We start from the raw sequence: 21,235 nt of genomic DNA on the forward strand, positions 1-21,235 counted from the left end.
CCACCCCAGCCCCCTATAGTCAAAATCCTATTTAAACCTTTTCCAGAATCAGGCTAAAACCGCACCTCCAAGCACTGGGAAGATGAGGAGGGCTCAGCTGCAGCAAAGCCTGGCTTGGACCCAGGCTCTCACCAGCTCCCTTTGCAGAGCTCATTCCACCCCATCTGCCTTTCCCTGCTACTTGTGTTGAGCTGCAGCAGCTTTGGTGGTGCACCCGGTGTGGGACCATGCAAGCAGGAATTCACCCTCACTCGTTATTAAATTACATCCTGACCCGGTTAATCCATAGCTGATTAATTTTGGGCTCTATGGCCGGGTATCAGAAAGGTTTCATCTGTCTCATGGTGTGTACTGCGTGTTCCGGGCTCTCTGTTAATCTGATTTCTTTCAACATAAAGAAATATAGGTGGAAAAACCAGAATGAAGTATGGAAAGTGGGGAGGATTTAAGGGGTCTGGCTGGACACGATCCTCTGCCTGTCATGGGGTCAGCAGCAAGGGACCTCTCCATCCCAGCACCAGGAACCTTGTTTGGGATCTTCCTCCTGTGCATCTTTTCCTGCAGAGCTCCTGCTTGGGTGTACAGAACATCACCAGCCCTGGGGAAACTGAGGCACAGAGATGGAAGTAGCTCACAGGAGTTGATTCAGGCTCATCCTATCTCTGCTGGTACAATTTGTAGGTCTTAATGCTGGGGCTCATCCTGCTCCCCCCTTGCTTAAAGACACACTTTAAGCTTTCCTTTTGATAGCAAAGAGGGCTCAGACCAGGCTGCTCCTGAGCTCTGGGCTCCTTTGGTGCTATGGGTCTCGCTCTGTGCTCCTGTGTCACTGCAGTGTATTGTGGCCTCTTCCATTTCCCACACTGAGGACTTGAAAGCAGGGGCAGCTTTTACCAGATCCCCCCATCCCCTCAGAGCTTTGGATTATTCTTTCCATGATTTTATCATTCATGAACTCCCAGCATCTCCCCTCCTGCTTATTCCCTCTCAGCTGCACACGTCTGCCTTGGCTTTAAAGAACTTACTTTGCAACCATCTCTCCCAAGGAGGGAGATGAGCCATAAACCTCTGCAGGATCTTCCCTAGCAGCAAACCAAGAAACTACCTGCAGCAGGACAGGCTGTGGGTGCCTTTGTCTCCCTTCCAGCAGCAGTGAGTGTGGAAGCAATGATCCCATACCAGCACTTACTGGATGCCTGTCCATCCTGGATGCGGGACACCCTCAGGGCTCAAATTTGTCTGTTGGGTAAATCCCAGCTTAGATTAGAGGGAAAGAAATGCAGGGAAGCCCAGGGCAGCCTGGCTTGTGGGGGTACTTAAATCCTTGGGGCAAAACGGTGTTAAAGTCACCTTGGTTAAAGGCAAAACCTTCCCAAGGGTGTCCAGGGTGTAGCCAACACCTCCAGAGATGAGGGAGTTGTGTAACTGTCCTGTTTCTCAGAAGCAATGATGTCATTCCAGGCATCTCCCCCTGTACCTGTCTCCCCTGGACCACATCCCTGCTTTGACTTCAGGGGTATTCCTGTTAACAGCAGGTTTCTGCTAAGCTCACTTCTCAGCCCTGACCATCAGCTCCCATGGATGCTTCTCACACTCCGTGTTCCCTCAGCCACGGATGCTCTTTGCCTGGGTGCAGGCTCTGATCCTGGTTAGTGCCAGGGAGATCTGGGGCAGACAAACCCAAAAGAGGTCGGGTTTTGCCTACAAACCCCATCACCCTGTGGTCAGAACCCTCCCAGCCTGGGTTTGGAGGTGAGCTGGGCACAGGCTGAATTTAGGTGCCTGGAATATCAGTTTAATGCCCTTTTGTTAGCAGATCTCCAGCTGCTCACTAGAACGGATAAATCTAAGGGCTATATTACACAGGGGTGCAGAAGGGGGTATGTGAAATGATAAACCAGCCCTGAAGGGTCTAATCGAAGGTCTGGATACTGTTGTGTCCCCTTTCCATTGCAGATGGCTGGAGATGAGTATAAGATGCTCCAAGCTGGCAGGTCCCAGGCTGTCCTTCGGGATAGGGCTGTTTAATGTGCTCATTAACAGCACAGGGGGAGAAATAGCTCAGAGGACAGAAAAGGATGCTGGAGGCAGGGAAATTGAGGTGATCGGGTCCCTCAAGAGCAAAGGAGCGTCACTGTGGAGGAATTCAGGCTGAAGCACAGTAGAAATGTGCCACCTCCTCCTTTGCCTTCCCCCAGTGTGGATGCCTGGAAGGAAGGGATGGAGGAGGAGGAAGAGGAGGAGGATAGAAGGGTAACCTGGGTGAAGGTAGAGGGTGAAACCCAGTTCCCAAGTGGAATTAAAGCAGCCAAGGTGAGGCTGCAGCAAGCTTCGGGAAGGAAAGAAACGAAACATGGGGAAACAAAATCCAAACAATTCCCAGTTATTCCAGTGAATGGTGCCAACCTGCCTGGTCCCATCCACCCAGGGCACCTCTGTGTCTATTTATTCCTGGAGGATATAAGCCCAGCAGCCCTGCGCTCTGAGCCAGAGGCCGGCCGGCAGCCAGGCATGAGGAAGGGGCATTCTCCTCCCTTCCATGTCCCTTGTCCCCCACTAATGCTGCCTGGACCTGCTGCTGTAGCCGGTCCCATCACCCAGGGGTGGGATGGAGATGTCCCACGTGGTGGAGGCACCGGGACCGTCCCCTCCTGGAAATGAGCCCGCTGTACCCATGGCCACAGGCAGGAGGTAGGTGGGCAACGGGGGATGCTCCAACCCTTGGGCTTTCCCCTCCCCTTCTCTTTTGAACATCATTGTTATATATTAATAACAAACAGGGCTCTATATCCTGCTGTAAACCTCTCCCCCGTCCCTGTCCCCCCTCTCCACCTCCCTCCTGGGGACCGGCTCAGACCTCGCCACGTCACGGACAAGACGTGTCCCCTCTGGACCATCCGGAGCATTATTGGGGATTAAAGGTGGCATCCGCCAGAAGGACACGTCCTCCCCCATCTCACTGATGGGTGAGCGGGTGGGGGCAGGAGGTGGGTGCCCGGGTTCCCCCTCCATGGGCAAGCAGGGCATGGGGATAGGGTGTCCCCTGCACCCCATCTGTCCCCTTTCCCAATGGATCCCCGGCTTGTTTTTAGGGCTCCCAGGGCGATGGTGGGGCAGAGGCTCCGAACCACTCCAGATCCTGCCTCCGTGCCTGCCAAAGCTCATCCCTGTCATGCTGGGCTGCCAATTATACACTGAATCAAATAGAGAAGAGCCTTTTAAATGACATTGCTTGCATTATCCCAAAGGGACCTTTCCAGGGTATGGCTGGACTTTTTTTTCCCATCTCCGCTTTTCCTACACGTCCCTGTGTGTGTTTAATAACTCTCTTCCCAGATGCAGAGAGCGGTGGCACTTCCATGCCTTGTGCGGGTAAGTCCCCATAGGTGACGGTGTGGGAGGGCTACAGGAGGAATCGCCTCTGTTTTCATCCCACTACAGAGGCAATGGGGAGGAGATGGGGTGGAAGAGATGCTCAGCGTCTCCCATTTTCTGGAATAACCTTGGAAATGGCCATTGTTCACCCCAGGAGTGTGGGGCTGAACAGATGACGGGTGGCAAGCAGAAGGGAACTGCAGACACTAAGGATGCGATGGTTGCATAGGGGTTGGTGGGAACCAGAGCCCTGATTTACTTGGGATGCGGTGGGCAAAACACCAGCTCTTCCTCAAAACGACCTTTCTCTTTCGCTCTCTCTCTGTCTCAGATGTGTTTTGTGCACTGTTTTCCCCAGGCAGGGATTTCAGCTGAAGGGTATTAGTTAATCAGATTCTGGGAAGCAGATGTTAGGTGATTTAGGAGGAAACGAGGCAACTTTCTGGTTCATGCTCTGCCAGCCCCTGCAGTGAGCATTGCAAAGCACTGGGAAGGTGTTTTGTGACTTCAGGCAGCACTGTTAATATTGGTCTGAAGTAAAAATGAGACAGAAAGGGTAGTCTGGGGGTTTGGGGGGTGATGGGGACAGGCAGGTGCCAGCATGGTTTGGGGCTTTGAAGGCAAGGAAAGGCAAATCATTGCCCTGCATCCCTTGGGTAGCTTGAAAAAGAGCTAAAAAGCACTTCCCTGTGTCCCAGCAGGAGGGATGAGCACAACTTTTCACTCTCAATCCTGTCCAGGACATGCAAATTGTCCCCTTGTAGCTCTGTGCCTCAGTTTCCTCATGAGGGATGGTGCTTGGGGGGGGGGGGGGGGCTCCATTTGATGTGCATGGAGGCTTCAGAGCAAAGCAGCATTTCAAGGCAAACACAGGTTCTTCTGTGACCAAAAGCTTCATCCCACCAAGCAAGGGCTGGGAACTTCTCTTGCCCACGGGGCCATTGGGCTGTATTAAGAGTTAAGCACATTTAATGCTCAAAGTACCAAGATCATCGCACGTTGCTGCCTTAGGATGTGGTATCATGGTCAGCTTTAGCTGCTCTAACTTGGCTTTGCTGTGGAGAGAAGCTCCTGGGCACGTGGTCCCCTCGGGGTTGTCCCCATCAGGTCACCTCACCCATCAGCTCCACACTAAGCACTCCCATTCTCCTCATTCAAACCTGTTTTTCTCTATGGGATTTACATTAAAACTACGAACATGAGAAGGGGAGGATATGGTTTTATGATTCTGTAGGTGCTGCTTTTCCTTTTAACTTTAACGCTCATTTTTCCCCTCAAAAGAGCTTTGTTTGGGCTGATCTTACCTGAGTATCCCTGTGCCTGCCTCCTGATGCTACACTGGGGCTGAAACATGGGTTATCTGCAGCTCTTGGTTGCTGTCTCCTGCCAAGGTTGTGTTGCACCTTCTGCAGCCAGCATTGCTCGGGTGCTGCATCTCATCCTGCCCACAACTACTTCTCCACAGAGGAAAGTCAAGCCTGAGCTGAATCCAGCTTCATGGAGAGCTGCTGCACCATGAGCATCCCTGAGAGGACATCACTGGGGCTGGAGGACTTGGTCTCGAAGTCATTTGGGCTCCTCAGCTTTGCAGAAGGTTCCTTTGGGGGGCAAACCCACACTGCTCGGCTTCCTCCAGGCTTCATTTCTGCTCTGTTGTCCCAAATGCTGCTCTCTACATGTGTCCAAATAGGAAAATTGTCACAAAATCAGCCAGAAGCAGCTCTACAGAGATGGATGCCTAAGGACAACCATGCTCCGTGGCTTTATTTTAAGCAAAGAAATGTGACCTTTAAGTATAGCTTATGATCAGTTGTGGGATTTGTCCCCAAATCCAGAACTTCCAGACTCTGTTAAAGAAAGAGTAAGGTTGAGCTCTTGTCTGGGATATGGGTCCTGACTCCTGTGTGAAGTTTTGCTTTTGGGATTGTAATGCTGAGAGCACAAGAGGGAGGTCTTCTGCAGCAGATTTGGGTTCCTAGCTTGTCCTACCCAACCCCATCTGCAGTGCACCAGCAAGGAGGGATGAGTCTGCTTCTGGGGAAAGGGGAAGGAGCATCCTCACCACAGGACCGGCCCCAGCACCACTGCTGCTCCTTGCAGACGTGGCCTAAATTGTGTTGCTATTCTTGGGCATTTGGGTTTTTTCATTCCCAGTCCCTGAACTTGGCAGAGGAGGAAAACCAGGATGCCCTTGGTGAGGAGCAGTCACACAGAGCAGCTCTGGGGTCCTTCTGGGGGTTCTCCTGGCTGGAAAATGTATTTCCAGGGGAAAAGAGCTGGAAAGGGAATAAATCAGGGGCTTGGATTCACTTGGAATGTGCATTTTTGGTCAATTCTCCCCAGAATCGTTCCCCATTAACATCTAATTTCTCTTCATGCTTCTCCCTGAGGCAGGAAAGGTAATTTCCCAGCTCTGTAACTTGGCCTGGTCCCTGGGCTCTTCTTTGACTTTGCCTTCAAGTTCAGTACAACAGCAGCAGCACGAAGGGGAGACGTGTGCTCAGGACTATCTGGGGACATGATGTCTGTTGCTGATGGAGCTGGTCTGGTAAAAAACCCACCCTGTGGCCCAAAAGATGCTCTCCAAGTGACCTCAGTGTTTAGTCCTCATCTCCTGCCTGCGGCTGGGAATATCAGGTCTACCATGCAGGAGGAATAGAGCTCTGGAAGACATCACCCCATCCTCTGCCCAGCCAAAGTCTGGATCAAGATGAGGGGTTCTTACCCCAGCTCTTACTCCTCTTCACACAGATCAAAGGGGTTCTGCAGGGCTGGTGGACATGTCCTTCTCCTCCTGACCTTCCTGCCTCCTGGGCTGCGCTCCCCACATCCCACTATGGCTCCTAGTTTGGGAATTGTTTTCTGAACGCCCATTGACCCAGCTGCAACATGACAAGGACATCCTGGGGTTTGACCCAGTGCCTCTCCCAGCTGCAGCAAGGCTGCTGTTAACCAGAGCTCCCATGTTTAACACCTCCATATCCTGCTCCAAGCTCTGGATCCACAACTGGATATGTCTGAAATGACCCCTTGGTTTGCAGGGCTGGGGTTGCTGGGGAAAGGCAGGGGGGACACCTGGGTTCACCCCCATCTTCTGCTACTGCCTGACCTTCTACCCTTGGGTGCTGTACACGGTACTGGGAGGTTTCATGATGACAATGCCAAAAGGGGCGTGAAGGATTCAGAGGTGAACAACTTGCTTTTGGCAGTCAATGAAATGCATGTTTCCATTGAAAACCACAAGGTTTCCTGATCTCAGGTTTAGTTTATTCCTTTTAGCTGAGCCAAGTGATGCATCTGCCCAATTCAGCTCTGTCTCCCTGTCCGTTCACTTGCAGATCCTCATAGCGTGGGAAAGACGCAAGCTGCCGGCATCCGATCCGGGGATTTATGCTGCTAATCTGATTAGTGTATGATGGACGTGTCCAGTTGGAAGGAGATGGAGGTGGCACTAGTCAGTTTTGACAACGCTGATCAGATTGTGGAGGATCCCTGTTATTCAAACGACCTCAGCCCCGCCAGCCAGTCGCGGAAAGGCCACCCCAGCTGCGCCAACCTCCTCTCCAACCTGCGCATCCTCATCAACAGTGAAAACGCCAACAATGAGACCATCTTCTCCAGGTTCTCCGCCGAGTTCAGTGAGCATCTGGTGGGGGAGAGGGTGGGCATGGATGAGGGGGACCAACGAGTCATCATTAACATCGCTGGGCTGAGGTTTGAGACGCGGCTCAAGACCCTCAACCAGTTCCCTGAGACCTTGCTCGGGGACCCGGAAAAGAGGATGCGTTACTTCGACTCCATGAGGAATGAGTATTTCTTTGATAGGAACAGGCCCAGTTTTGATGGGATCCTGTACTATTACCAGTCTGGTGGGAAAATTCGGCGCCCGGCCAATGTCCCTATTGATGTCTTTGCTGATGAAATCACCTTCTACGAGCTGGGTGATGAAGCCATGGACCAGTTCAGGGAGGATGAAGGGTTCATCAAAGACCCTGAGACCCTCTTACCAACTAATGACTTTCATAGGCAATTCTGGCTGCTCTTTGAGTACCCTGAAAGCTCCAGCGCAGCCAGGGGTGTAGCCTTGGTCTCCGTCCTGGTCATTGTAATCTCCATCATCATCTTCTGCATGGAGACCTTGCCGGAGTTCAGGGAGGAAAGGGAGTTTAAGTCCACCCAGGAGCTTTCCAAGAACCTGACGGACACCTTGCTGGCCCACAGCACCTTCACAGACCCTTTCTTCGTCATAGAGACTGCCTGCATCGTCTGGTTCTCCTTCGAGCTCTTTGTCCGGTTCATCGTGTGCCCCAGCAAGACCGAATTCTTTAGGAACATCATGAACATCATTGACATCGTGTCCATCATTCCCTACTTTGTGACGCTCACCACCGAGCTCATCCAGCAGAGCGAACTCAACGGGCAGCAGAACATGTCCTTGGCCATCCTGCGGATCATCCGCCTGGTCAGGGTCTTCCGTATCTTCAAGCTGTCCCGGCACTCCAAGGGGCTGCAGATCCTGGGGCAGACCCTCAAGGCCAGCATGCGGGAGCTGGGCTTGCTCATCTTCTTCCTCTTCATCGGCGTCATCCTCTTCTCCAGCGCCGTCTACTTCGCAGAAGTGGATGAACCACAGTCCCACTTCTCCAGCATCCCTGATGGCTTCTGGTGGGCCGTGGTCACGATGACGACTGTTGGCTATGGAGACATGTGTCCCACCACCTTGGGTGGGAAGATCGTGGGGACTCTGTGCGCCATTGCAGGGGTATTGACCATTGCACTGCCCGTCCCTGTCATAGTCTCCAATTTCAACTATTTCTACCACAGGGAGACAGAGAATGAAGAGAAACAAATCCTGCCCGGGGAGGTGGAGCGAATCCTCACCAGCGTGGTGACAGGCAACGGCAGCATGGAGTCCCTCAATAAGACCAATGGGGGTTACCCTCGAGACAAGGCCAAAAAATGATGCTTGAGGCCATGATGGGACTGGGCTCTGTGTGGTGGGATTGGCTGGATAAGGAATAACCCATCTGCATGCTGTGATGTCTTTCTTTTTTAAAACCAAACATGCTGCTGCTTATTTTCTTCTATTTTTTTTTCTCTAGGCATCTTTCAATCTCTGATTTCCTGTGGCTGTTAAATAAACACCATCTTTCTTATCTCTCTGCCCTGCCCATCAGTCTGGTTTTTGTTAGTTTGATGCTCATCCGCTTTTACCTTCTCTGTCCATAGCTTCAGAGTGGAGCTCCCCATCTACAGAGAATCCCCCCATTTATGAGAGGAGGAATAAGGGCAAAATGACATTAAATGCTTGGTGGCACCCAGCTGGATGAAGGTGGGTCCAGCTCCCTGCTGTTTTTAATCCGCTTAACATAGTTTCTCCCCACCCATCACTTAGGATCTGGGGCCCTGACCAATTCCCAGACTTGGGAATGCTCTGGCTGAAAAATTAGCTGGTGAATAGAATAAATTACAAGTTATATTTGTAGCTGGAAAAGTTTCTTGGTCTTCCTGCCTACATCATCCTGTTGGCATAGCAGTGATGGATGGAGACAAGCAACCAGGTGAGTGGATTAGGAAGAAAGGGATGGTGACGAGTCATGGTGGCACAGCCACCAAGGAAGGTCCAGGACACCACAGCTCTATAGGATTTCTGAGGGAAAACTGAATTTTGAGAGAGGGAATGGGATTTCTCCTGCAACAAAAGCTCAACTCAAGGGTTAGCTGGTGTACAAAGCCCTTGGGGCTTTGATAGTCACTTACATTACTGCAAATGGGGCACAGAGCAATGAGGGCTCATGTACCCTGACAGCTCAGCTTCCAACTTGGTTCTCTGCACCATGCACATTTCCATCAGCACTTCTGAAGGGAGAAACCAGATCATTTTGCTGTTCCCTCTAATGCCAGCAGGTTTCCTTCCAAAAACATTTTGCTCCAGCTTCACTGTTTCACTTGGCTTTTGCTGATGTTTCTGCCTACATTAAAATCACAGTTTCTCAAGCAGTGTCTACACATCCGCTTTTATATCCCACATCTGTTATACTCGATGTCTCATCTCCTAAAGGTTCAATATGATCGTTACACAATGTGCCAGCATCTCTGCTTTGCAGTTTCATTCACAATGGAGTGGTGAAAGATGGGGTTTATATTTGGGGTTTATTCCTGCTCTGTTGGAAAACATGACTTTGGGCTTGCTGGGATTTTTCCCCACGCAGAAACCCTGCAATTGTGGACAGGGAGGGTTGTTATTTGGGGTTTGGATTGGGTTCTTTTGTGGGTTGGCTTTCTGTGATGAGGTCTTTTGCACCCCAGATCCTTCAGGAGAGACAAATCCCCCTTTTGACCTGAGCTTTTCCCCATCTTTCCACCATCTTCTTCCTCACCTTACAAACCCCACAGTGTCATCCCAGCCAGGAGCAGGAGCTGTGAGAGCTGTTTCATCTCCTTGCCATCGTGTTCAAGTTCTCATCATCTGTGGGGACAGCTGGAGGATGCACATCTGGGCACATCTGGAGAGCAGCACCCTCTCCTCTCCATTCATCCCTCCATCCCCTCTAGCAGCTCTGCCATGTCATCATTTCTATTTCACAGCAGATTCTCTCTCCTTTTGCTCCAGAAAGTTTGAATTTACTCATTCTTTGATATTTTTTAGAGCTCAGCCTGGTCAGCAATGAGCTCATCTTTACTGCTTCTGCTCCCCTAGCAAACAGGGACTGGAATGGTGCTGGGAGGGATGGATGGATGGATGGATGGATGGATGGATGGATGGATGGATGGACAACCCTATTCTCATTAACTTGTAAACTTTATTCTCAATAAAATAATAGATGCTTCGAATTCTTGCATGCAGAAAATCCTGTTTATTTGGACTCAGCTTTTTGTCCTTGGCTTTGTCCTGCTCCATGCTGGAAATCATGGGGCTGGGTTGAGACATGGGACATTCTAGAGCTCCAGAACTCCAGTGCAGGGCCTTCCCCAGCAGTCTGGCTCACACTGTCCTTTGCAGGAGGCCAGGTATGGGGGGGATCCCTGATTTATTCTATGGGGAGAGGGTCAGAGGCATTAAACCTCTCCAGCCACAATAGCTTGTTCCTAGTTCATCCTATAGAGGAGGAAAACCAGGCTATGAATACCCAGTGCCAACACTCAGCTGGTGCTTGACAAAAACCCACTATCCCACACAATTTGCAGCTTAGCACCTTCTAAATAGAGGCCCAAATCTCAAAGCTCAATGAAATCCATAGAAATCTCTTAGTAACTGTGCTATTCTTGAGTCAGGCCCTAATGAGCCAATCTGTCATGTCAGCCAGCACACGCACAGGCTGAATTCCCACTTGAAACTCTGTGCTGCCATAGAAAAAGCTGAAAAGAAGACAACGGAAACCCTCTTTGCTTTGTCAGAATGATGCCCTGGCTGCTTTTTATCCCTGGAGCACGTTGGACTCTGGTCACTTGTCACTTAGAAGCGTCTTCCTCCTCCTTCGAGCCTCTATTTCCAAGCAAGCCCTGGAGCATCCTTTTGCCACCTATTGCTATTTCTGTGCTTCCCCAGTGCATAGTGGTGGCACCGCACCACGAGATGGCACTCCAGGATAGGTATTTCCCGGGATATAGCCAGTCCCAACATGTGCTTCCCCCTCTCTAATTCCTGCTTGGAAGCCTGTAGCTGGTTTGTTTCCTTTTTGCACGTGTAAATGCAGATGTGGGCAGGGATGCTTTGGCCATGGGGATGCTTTCATGGAGGAAGCCCATTGCAGGATGGCATTTGCCAGGGACTCTTGGCACCAGTGCAGAACAGACATGCCAGGAGGGTGTAGGAACTGTCTCCAAAACAGCATTTGGGCTGGTCATGCCTGGAATAAGCATACGGCTTCCCTCTGCCATTCCACTCATCGAGAGGACAGCTACAGCCCCTGGATGCTCCTGCTGTGTCTTGTCCATCCTGGCAGGGGCTGCTTCATGTGTTGCTGACCCTCAGAACCATAGCTCCCACTGCACCAGGCTCATTTCTTCTTGCTCATAGCAATGAGAAAATCCCTGTGATGGAGCTGAGGTAAAGCCTCATCTGCCCAAAATCCAGGCTTGGGTCCCTCTTGTGCTTGGGCATGAGGGATTCCCACCCTCCAACAGTGTGTGTCCCAGCGCTATGTGACCTCCGGATCTCTCCCTCTGCATCCCTGTCTGCATCAGGTAAGCAATCTCCCATCCCCATCAGAACCAAGCTCAGTTTTTATTAGGGTTTTCTATGGATAGAGGTAATTTCCTTGTTAATCTCCTGCATCAAAGCAATGAAACCAAATTAGAGAAGGAATCATCCTGACCATTGTGAGCGAAAATGAACATCAGATAAATATATCAGGGTTTGGCTGTTGTTTCGCATAGCAGTTAAAGACCATAAGTGAGGATTAGCTGTTGTTTCCAGGCCGTCTCATAGCACAGAGTGGTTCATTACTGGGAAAGGGTATTTAATAGAGATTCTTTATGGAGAAACAACTGAGTGTGACTGGATTGTTCTAAACTATGGAAACCGAAATGAGACATCACTTCCACACATACACAGCTGTGGATGTGTGAAAGCCTCATGATGGGAGGGCACAAAGGAATCAGCTTAATAAAAGAAACCCAAACCATGAAACTATGGATTTTTGTTAACATGGTTATGAAATATTGTGCTTTTCTGGCAGTGCTCAAGGCCAGGTTGGACACAGAGGCTTGGAGCAGCTGCTCCAGTGGAAGGGGTCCCTGCCTGTGGTAGGGGTTGGAGATGGATAAGCTTTAAGGTCCCTTCAACACAAATCATTCCATATTGCTGTGGGGAATCCCTTTCTATGTGGCAACCCCTGGTGTCCCCCAAACACTTCTACCATGGTCCCAGTGCTGAGCAATGGGCTGGGGCAGCTGCAGCATCCCCACTGCAGGATTCTTCTTTTGTAAAGAAGAAGCAAACCTTCTGACGTGTAAAAAACCACCTAAATAGAATGAACCTGGTCATTGCAGTGGTTTATTGTCACCAAATATATGGTATTCCTGGAGGGAGAAACAGGACAGCTTTCACCCAGCATCAAACACCAAATCTCAGTACTTCACTCCCCACAATAACCCAGCATAAAACGCATGCATTTGGGGATCTTTGTGGCCTTTAGAAATAGCAACTGTTGCTGCTCTAGAACCAAAATCCATCCAAACTCACCAAACAGAGCAGAGAGAGGTGCCACAGCTCCCAGCACCAAACCCCAATGGCTTTCCAGAGGTAGCACTGAGCACATTCAAAGCCCCAGAAGAAGTTTTGTGTTCAAGCATTGCTTAAAAGCAAACTGAGCAGTTGTTTTGAGGGATTCTCTTTGGGAATCAGCTGTAAATGCTGAGTATTCTTATTTATTTCTTTGCATTTATTCTTGTCAGGGGTTGCTACAAGAAGCAGGAGAGAAGCTTGAGTGATGATACACAAGATTTTCACAGTATATATGTAAGGGGGAAACCGAAAGCACATGTCTGGGATCACTGTTATTAGTAAGGTACCTTGAGTAGCCCAAATTCAGCTGACACAGAGAAGCCTCCAGACCTCATATGGTGCCTGAGCCACAGGCAGATGCTGGGGCCAAGAGATCCCAAAGACCCACACCTGCCACCCTGCCTCAGCATTGCTGGAACTTAGGGAAAACCCATTCCTTAACTCCCCACAGCTGCTTGACTGTGGCTCCTTTTAATTGCAGGCTATATTAGATCATTCATCACCAGCTTGAAGAGCTGCTCCCAGGGAAGAAACACACGGATAAGACATGGTCGGGCGATATCACAAGAGAAGTTATCATTATGGAAATGATTTATCCAGTAGGAATTGCAAATCCCTTATGAAAGGGATTTCTGGGGCCACAGACATTTGGCACACACACATTGTCCTTCCATCCAGAGGATGCTGGAGTCAGACTCTGCTAAAGGCTGGGGCAGAGCCACGTCACAGCAGTTTGGCCTGACCGTGCCTCAGTTTCCCTATATAACATACAGTTTATAACAACACTTTCTACCTTGGAAAAGCGCTTTTAAGGTTGCCTGGCATTATGTGGGCACCCAATGGCCATGGAAGAGGGCAAGAAATGGGTGCTGGGGGCTCATGGATGGAGAACAAGGAGCATCACCCTAAAAATCAATGTTCTTGAAGTTGACAGAGCAGCGGTAGCGGCTGTCGAGGAACCTGGAGCAGATGAGGTTGGGTGAACAGGGGCAGCTGTGGTGCTGGCGCTTCCCGAAGAAAGGGACCTGTGGGAAGAGATGGGAGAGATGAGGACATCAGGGCTCAGCCAGAACCTTATCAAATGGGAGATTTGATCTCTGGTTCTCAGTGGTTTAATAGGGATATGCCTGCAACGAATCCCTGATCCCTCTGAAACCTTTTGCTCCTTCCTCATGTGAGCAGGAGCCTCAGCATCCTTCAATCCTGCTCCCACCATGCCAAATCAATACCAGAGCACGGAGAGGGATGCTCCCTACAAGGCTGGGATGCTGCTGCTAAATCCCCATGGATGAGGGATTGCAGCAGCATCGCGCTTTGGGCTAATCCCAATGCGCTGGGGGTTCTTATCGGACAGAAATCACGGCGCTAGGGCAGCTCTGTGGCATTAACTCGGCTTTGCCACGCTTGGCAGAGCATTGACAGCTCAATTTGGAGCAGTGTGGCTTGTGCTTTCCTTTGAAATGAATGGGCCAGGCAGCTCAGTCCCAGCTCTGAGTCAAGGTCTGCAGCACCCATGGGGCATCCTGAGGATTAAGGCTGGAACGGACAGGCAGGAGGGGGCTCAAAATGCTTCAGAGGCTGAAAGCAGCTCTTTTGTTCCTACTCGTCCTGCTATGAAGCATCTCTTTGCTCCTTGAGGACCTTGCCAACATCTAATCAGTTCTCAAAACTCCTTTAGCAGACATTTGTTCAGGCAACGTGTGTTAGATCTGAATCTTTGTCCATGAATCTGCCCCTTGAAAGGAAAACCAGAGGTGCAGGATGTTATGAAACCATGTAGGCAATAACTGTGGAACACTGAAAGCAGGGAGGTTTGTACAAGCAGCAGCTGTTATGAATGTTGTCTGAGCTAAGGAACCCCCGTGATCATGAAGCATAGAATGGTTTGGGTTGGAAAGGACCTTGAGCTCCTCCAGCTCCAACCCCTGCCACGGGCAGGGACCCCTTCCACTGGAGCAGCTGCTCCAAGCCCCTGTGTCCAACCTGGCCTTGAGCACTGCCAGGGATGGGGCAGCCACAGCTTCTCTGGGCACCCTGTGCCAGCGCCTCAGCACCCTCACAGGGAACAGCTTCTGCCTTAGATCCAACCTGAACTTGCCCTGTTTCAGTCTGAACCCATCACCCCTTGTCCTGTCACTGCAGTCCCTGATGGAGAGACCCTGAGGCTGTTGCCCAGTGCTTCATCCCAAATCCACCCGACCCAACCCCAACCCCCTTTTCCCAGCCCTTATCCCCCATCCCAGCCCCACTGAGCATCCCCATAGCGGTACCTTGTGACTGAAGGGGTGGCACTCATCCCCCTCCTGCCCCAGGGGGGTGCACATCCGCAGCCCCCGCAGCCACAGGCTGACGGCACAGCAGGTCCCACTGCCACACTGCAGGTCCCGCTCGCAGGCCTGCGGAGAGGGATGGTGTGAGTGGAATGTCCTGGGAAAACATCCCTCTCCCACTTCCCAGGGGGGAAATGTCCCCTGGGTGTAAGCCCTGGCTGGGATTTAAGGGAGCATTAAGGTTCGTTGCATCCGTTCTCTAAATCTCGGAGGGAGAAAGACAATTTGGGGTGTGAGCCCTTGTTCCAGTTGGGAATGTGCTCTGGGGGATGCTGGAAATCTTCCTCAAATGCCCTGTTTTCCCACATGCAGGGTTGATATAGTGCTGAGAAGCAGAAAGAGCAGCTCAACGGTGTGACTTTACACTCACATGGGCTGTGGGAACAGCATCCCTGTGCTGGAAAAGCAGGCAATAAACTGGAAAAGCACCCAAAGCAAAGCATTGAAAAGCATCAGTTCCTGCCTTCATTCCCAAGATAACCGAAATAAAGGACTCTCCCAGGCAGGGGATGGAAGCAGCACTTACCCCAGTGATAACAGCGCAGGGGCAGGAGGAGATGAGCAGGAGCAAGCAGAGGGTCTGCAGGATCCAGCCCATGGTGCCGGGGCAGGAGCCGTCTCCCCTGCACCACCAAGTTCTGCAGCAGCCCCGCACCACCCACCCTATATAACCCCTTCCAGCTCCACCACCTTGGGTTTTCCCCCCCTTGATGATCTCAGAAGAAGCAGATGAGACCTGAATCTCTAATGGTGAAAGAGAAATATTAATCAAGCACCGAGGAAAGGGAAAAAACCCAACCCACCTCTGCCACCCACAGCCACAGCCAGGGTTATTTTTCAGCCAAGCCAACACAGCTGGATCCTCCACGTCCACCTCTATATCCATATTTATCCCTTGACGGGTGTACTTAACAATTGAATTAAGACTTTGCGATTGTTCAGCTAAAAGAGCACACAGAACTAAAGTTAGTCTGCTACTTGTGGGCTCCGACGGGCGCAGTGGGTAATAATGTGCCTCTGTGATAAATATCCTGCAGAAACAGAGGCTGGGCTGCATTCATTTGTGAGGATAAAAGAAGGCAGAGAGGGAATAATATCTTTTTTAAGTAATGAGGATGTGTTTGAATCAGAAGCTAATGTGTAAATGTGTTGATTTATAGTTTGAAGTGTCTATCCCCCATACCTCAAATTGCATTTGGTGCATCTCCTTGCAAAGTAGAAGCAAAGAAGCAAAGGAAGCACAAGGGAATCAGACCAGGGATTGCTAAAGTGGCTAAAAAAGCATGAAAAGACGGAATTAACAGCTTCTTTGTCAATTTGTATATCCTGGAAGGATGCAAGGGATGAGATGGGAATGGAGGCCTCAGCAAAAGCACCACTGGTCCAAGAGTCACATCCATCAGGTGGGAAAGGAGCGAGAAATCCCAGCAGCCAATTCCTCCCATGTGGCTCCTTTGCCTTTCCATGGCTAACACAAAGAGAGTGGTACCCCACTGTCCAGCCTGGATGTGGCTGGGACTCCCAGACCAAGTTGCCAATAGCCAGAGCTGTGCTGGCCAGAGCCATGCAAGCAGTGATCATGGCTAAGGCCCTTTGCACAAGAATAGGAAGCAAACTCCATTCCCCCCCACCCCCAAAATAAAGCTGAGTTTGCAGTTTTGGGCCAGAAAGATGGATTTTTCCAGCTCTGCATTGCCAGGTTCCATCCCCACAGGATCAGGGCTCCTCATCAGTGTTATGAGGTTATAAATACATTCCCTTCTGGCTTTTCCCAATGAGGAACAAACACCCTGAGCCTGATTTTGGGGCTGCTCCCTGCCGGACCTGCTCTTTGGAGGCAAATTAGGGGCCAGTAGCAGCCAGAGGGGAAACATGGCCCAAGGTGATGGGTTGGGATTTGAAATAAGGGTTTGCTCAGAACCACATGGTTTAAAATCTGCTGAGTTCCTCTTGTAGAGGCTCAGTCCAGTGCTAAGCTGTCTCTTTAATCACTTCTCTGCCCAGAGAGCAGCACTGCTTCCTTAGAGTCTCCTCCACCTGGGCTTGAACTAAGTAATCCCAATTCTCCCCAGAGCCCCTCCTTCCATGAATCCAGCTGTTGGAAGCATTGTTCTGGGAGGTTTCCTTGGGAAGGTGCTGATGGAGAACCCAAGTCCATCCTAACAGGGTGGGATGCAGTGGGGAGCCACAGGACAGTGGGGATTGGGGCTCCCGGTGCTGCCCAAAGGAGCTTCCAGCTGGATGCAGGAGGAAGAAAACTGGAATAGCGAATAATGAATAAATCAGAGCTGCTGCTGCACTTCCCCATCAATAACATTTCAATTTGCCAACCTGACAAGGCAAGATCTATGGGCAGGCGCAGCCGGGAACGGCTTCAGCTGCCACTTGATTAGCATCGATGCAGCCACCATCAATTACCTCCTACTCTCTGCTGGCAGCAGGGCTCCTTCTTGGGGGGAGGCTCCCGGCAGGAACACGGGATGGGCATCACTTTGAACACCTCCTGCCTCATGGGAACAGGGTGGGAGTCCTCATCCCCCCACCCCAGCACTGGAGACATCGGTCCAGAGTGGTCCTCTCTGCTGTAAATCATGGAATGGTTGGATGGGACCTGAAAGCTCCTCCAGCTCCAGCTTGTCCCAAGCCCCTCTCCAGCTTTCCTGCAGCCCCTTCAGGCACTGGAGCTGCTCTCAGGTCTCCCCTTCTCTTGTCCAGGCTGCCCCAGCCCAGCTCTCTCAGCCTGGCTCCAGAGCAGAGCTGCTCCAGCCCTCGCAGCAGCTCCATGGCCTCCTCTGGCCTCGCTCCATCAGCTCCAGGTCCCTCTGGTGCTGCTGCCCCAGAACTGGATCAGAACCAGGGGGGTTCCGTCCGCGAGTCCAGGCTGTGCCCCCGTGTCCTGCATCCCTCGCTGTGGTCCAGATGTCAGAGGATGCTCCACCTGGGGAAGGATGTGCAGGGACATTAACCCAAAACCGCATTTTGCCGTTCAAACCCCAGCGCTGTTGCGGGGTGGGAGTGGAACACGAATAAACCCCTCTGGGGAGCATAAAGCTGGAAAAAAGGGGAGAAAAACCCCAAATCCCAAGCACTGCACCAAAGAGCAGCCGGGGGAAGGCCGCCTGCGGGGTGCAGTGTCCGGATCCGCATCCAGCCTCCAGCATGGCTCATGTCGGAGCCTGAAGCGGCCGCTTCCCCACACAGACCCCGCGGAGGCTCCGCACCAGAGGCTCGGGAGCTGCTTGGTGCGCACCGCAGGATGCGGCCATGGGGGGGGGGGGGGGCCTTTGCGCAGCGAGGCCTTTTGGCCCTGCGGAGCCGCCGTCTGCGTGAGCGACGCCAGTGCCGGGCAGGGCGGAAGTGAAGGGTGCGGCAAGATGGAGGGGACGCTGGAGCAGCACCTGGAGGACACGTACGGGCCGGGGCCGGGCCGGGACATGGCCGGGCAGCGGCTCAGGGGCCGGGGGGGACCGGGGCTGTGCAGCTGAACCGGGGCCGGGCAGCGGCTCAGGGGACAGGGGGGGCCGGGGCTGTGCAGCCGAACCGGGGGCAGCGGGAGGGCCGCGGCCGCCCTGCGCTCACGGCCGCTCTGTCCCTTCCGTCCGCAGCATGAAGAGCCCGGCCGTGGTGGGCGTCCTGTGCACGGACTCGCAGGGGCTCAACCTGGGCTGTGAGTACCCGACCGCCCCCCCCCCCCCCCCCCCGGGAGCAAGGGCTGGGGGTGCTGGGCCGTGCCCGGTGTGGGGGAACCGGAGCCCTGTGCTGATGGAGCCTCCCGCCCCCTTTGGGTGTCCCCGAGGGTACCGTCAGCACCATGGCAATCACCGGCCCCCAGAGCCAGCTCCTTCTGCCGCTGGAGTTCAGGCTTCCAGGGGTTTGAGGGCACCCCCGGGGGCAGGAGCGGCCCCCACGGCTCCAGAGGGGATCTGTTCAGCCGGAGGCACATGGGATGGTGTGGGTTGGAAGGGGTCTATGGAGATCGCTCGATCCAAGCCTCTATCAGTTGTTCCCGATGGATGTGTCTCAGCCATCGTCTCCCCCCTCACAGGCAGAGGAACCCTCTCGGATGAGCACGCCGGGGTCATCTCTGTGCTCGCCCAGCAGGCAGCCAAGCTCACGTCTGACCCCACCGACACCCCCGTGGTGTGCCTGGAGTCCGACAGTGGGTGAGTGCCCAGCCAGCAGCTCCCTCTGTGTGCCCTGGGGCTCTCCTGGTGCTGAGCTGAACACTGGGATGTCTGATGCCGTGGGGAGGAGGTGCTGACTGCTATGGGCATGTGGGTTAGAATCATGGGATGGTTTGGGTTGGATGGGACCTTAAAGCTGCTCCAGCTCCAACCCCTGCCACGGGCAGGGACCCCTTCCACTGGAGCAGCTGCTCCAAGCCCCTGTGTCCAACCTGGCCTTGAGCACTGCCAGGGATGGGGCAGCCACAGCTTCTCTGGGCACCCTGTGCCAGCGCCTCAGCACCCTCCCAGGGAACAGCTTCTGCCTTAGATCCAACCTGAACTTGCCCTGTTTCAGTCTGAACCCATCACCCCTTGTCCTGTCACTGCAGTCCCTGATGAAGAGTCCCTCTCCAGCATCCCTGTAGCCCCCTTCAGACACTGGAAGCTGCTCTGAGGTCTCCATCAGCTTCTCTTCTCCAGGCTGACAGCCCCAGTGCTCTCAGCCTGGCTCCATACAGGAGGTGCTCCAGCCCCTGAGCATACTCATGGCCTCTTCTGGCCTTGCTCCAACAGCTCCATGTCCTTCTTATGTTGAGGGCACCAGAACTGTACCCAGTGCTGCAAGTGGGTATCACGAGAGCAGAGTAGAGGGGCAGGATCTAGAAGTCTCTGCATTCATGGGAGCTCAAGCAGCAGGAACTGCAGCAGCAGTAGGAAACCTTTCAGGGGTGGTGCTTACTGCAGCTTTATTGTTTTCCACACTTGGGATCCCCACAGTAACAAAGCCAGTGCTGGAGCCGGTCAATGCTGTAGGTAAAGACTTCTCCAGCAGAACAGATGCAGCAGCCACTGACTGATACAGGTCTAGTGCTGAGCTGGAGCTGCTGCAGCCACTGACTGATACCCCTCTCCCTTCTCCAAACCAAGCTGGCTCCTGCTCATCCCAGCCCTTTTCTTGATCTAGGAACATCATGATCCAGAAGCACGACAGCATCACCGTAGCAGTCCATAAGCTGGCGTCGTGACCACCAGGAACCCATGCAGCGCTTCAGTCCCAGCCCTGGCCCAGCTCCTCCTCACCGGACAACCTCCCTCCTCTGCTGCTCTAACCCACAACACACCTGCAGTACCGACCCTGGGCTGAAGGTTCCCTTCTCCACTTCACCAGCTCCTACTGGGGTCTCTAACTCATGCTTTTAGCACTTGTGCTGCTGAGGATGAAACGGGGTCACTCACCAAGCTTGTGTAATGATCAGATCCTACAGGGTGTATTTGTGTGCGTGGCCTTCGTTGTTGGAGGAATCAATAAATGACCTGCAAAAACACCTTTGCTTCCCTTTGTTCCACCTGTGAAAACCATGGCCATGGCTTTGCCCTCATTCCAAAGCCAAGTGAGGTGATTTCTCCCACTCCCCTCTTCACTAGCATTTCTCTGGAGAGCAGCAATAGTGCACCAAGACTTGTAGTGGGGGCTCCCCCAACAGACAAGGTGCAAACACTTCCCAAAGAATTTCTCCTTGGAAATGTTTCCTCTGGTTAAACATCCTGTAAGTTACTTGCTTACTGTGCCTTGAAGTTCAGCCCTACACATGGTGGTCCTGGCTGCCTGGTCCCCGCATGTTAATGGATGTTGACAACATCCTCACAAATCCAGATCTCTCTTCCTCTTATGGATTCCGGCATTTGAAATGGTGCAGGGAACCAATCCTGCACAAAGGCTTTCCCCTTGGAAAACTACACTGGGAAGCTTCCTGTGGAAAGGAGCTGGCCTGCAGCTGTGCTTGTGCGTGCAGTGAAGGGGAAGCTCTGCAGCAGAGCACGAGCCAGGAAATGGGGCTGGCTCCCAGTTAAAAGGGCAGTCACGCTGCTGGGACTTTGCTTTATCAGCACCATGCACAGTCTCACAGTCACTGCTGTGCTTAAACCACTCTCCCTGCAAACCCCAGTTCACCTGAAAGCTCAATGCCCATTGAGAGTCCTGCTAGAGGGAAAGAGCCTCCACAGGCTCTGCTGGCTCCTGGCTCCTCCCGCAAGCTGCAGCAGCAGAGATTCCCATCATGATCCCACAAGTTTATCTGCCCTCAGGAATGCTGATGGGGGTGACAGGTCACCCGTGACGGGGGGGGGGGGGGAGG

The 21,235-nt window shown here is 52.5% G+C and overlaps 3 protein-coding genes across 3 annotated transcripts; 2 read left to right on the top strand and 1 right to left on the bottom strand.

The window, feature by feature from the left end:
- Positions 1-6,714: 6,714 nt before the first annotated feature.
- KCNA10 (potassium voltage-gated channel subfamily A member 10) lies at positions 6,715-8,537 on the top strand. Its single transcript, XM_005142149.2, has one exon. It carries the CDS (start codon positions 6,788-6,790, stop codon positions 8,336-8,338), a length of 1,551 nt encoding a protein of 516 aa, XP_005142206.1. The 5' UTR covers positions 6,715-6,787; the 3' UTR covers positions 8,339-8,537.
- A 4,972-nt stretch (positions 8,538-13,509) lies between these two features.
- Positions 13,510-15,532, bottom strand: PROK1 (prokineticin 1). The gene is made up of 3 exons (XM_005142148.1): positions 15,461-15,532; positions 14,875-15,000; positions 13,510-13,629 (listed from the first exon to the last, which is right to left on the bottom strand). The coding sequence occupies exons 1-3, from the start codon at positions 15,530-15,532 to the stop codon at positions 13,510-13,512; spliced, it is 318 nt and encodes a 105-aa protein (XP_005142205.1).
- Positions 15,533-18,234: 2,702 nt separating this feature from the next.
- LAMTOR5 (late endosomal/lysosomal adaptor, MAPK and MTOR activator 5) lies at positions 18,235-20,425 on the top strand. Its single transcript, XM_034069809.1, has 4 exons — positions 18,235-18,343; positions 18,540-18,601; positions 18,980-19,097; positions 20,065-20,425. The coding sequence occupies exons 1-4, from the start codon at positions 18,309-18,311 to the stop codon at positions 20,123-20,125; spliced, it is 276 nt and encodes a 91-aa protein (XP_033925700.1). The 5' UTR covers positions 18,235-18,308; the 3' UTR covers positions 20,126-20,425.
- The last annotated feature ends 810 nt before the right edge of the window (positions 20,426-21,235 follow it).

The sequence above is a fragment of the Melopsittacus undulatus genome, chromosome 16, assembly GCF_012275295.1.
Source record: "Melopsittacus undulatus isolate bMelUnd1 chromosome 16, bMelUnd1.mat.Z, whole genome shotgun sequence".
Taxonomy (NCBI): domain Eukaryota; kingdom Metazoa; phylum Chordata; class Aves; order Psittaciformes; family Psittaculidae; genus Melopsittacus; species Melopsittacus undulatus.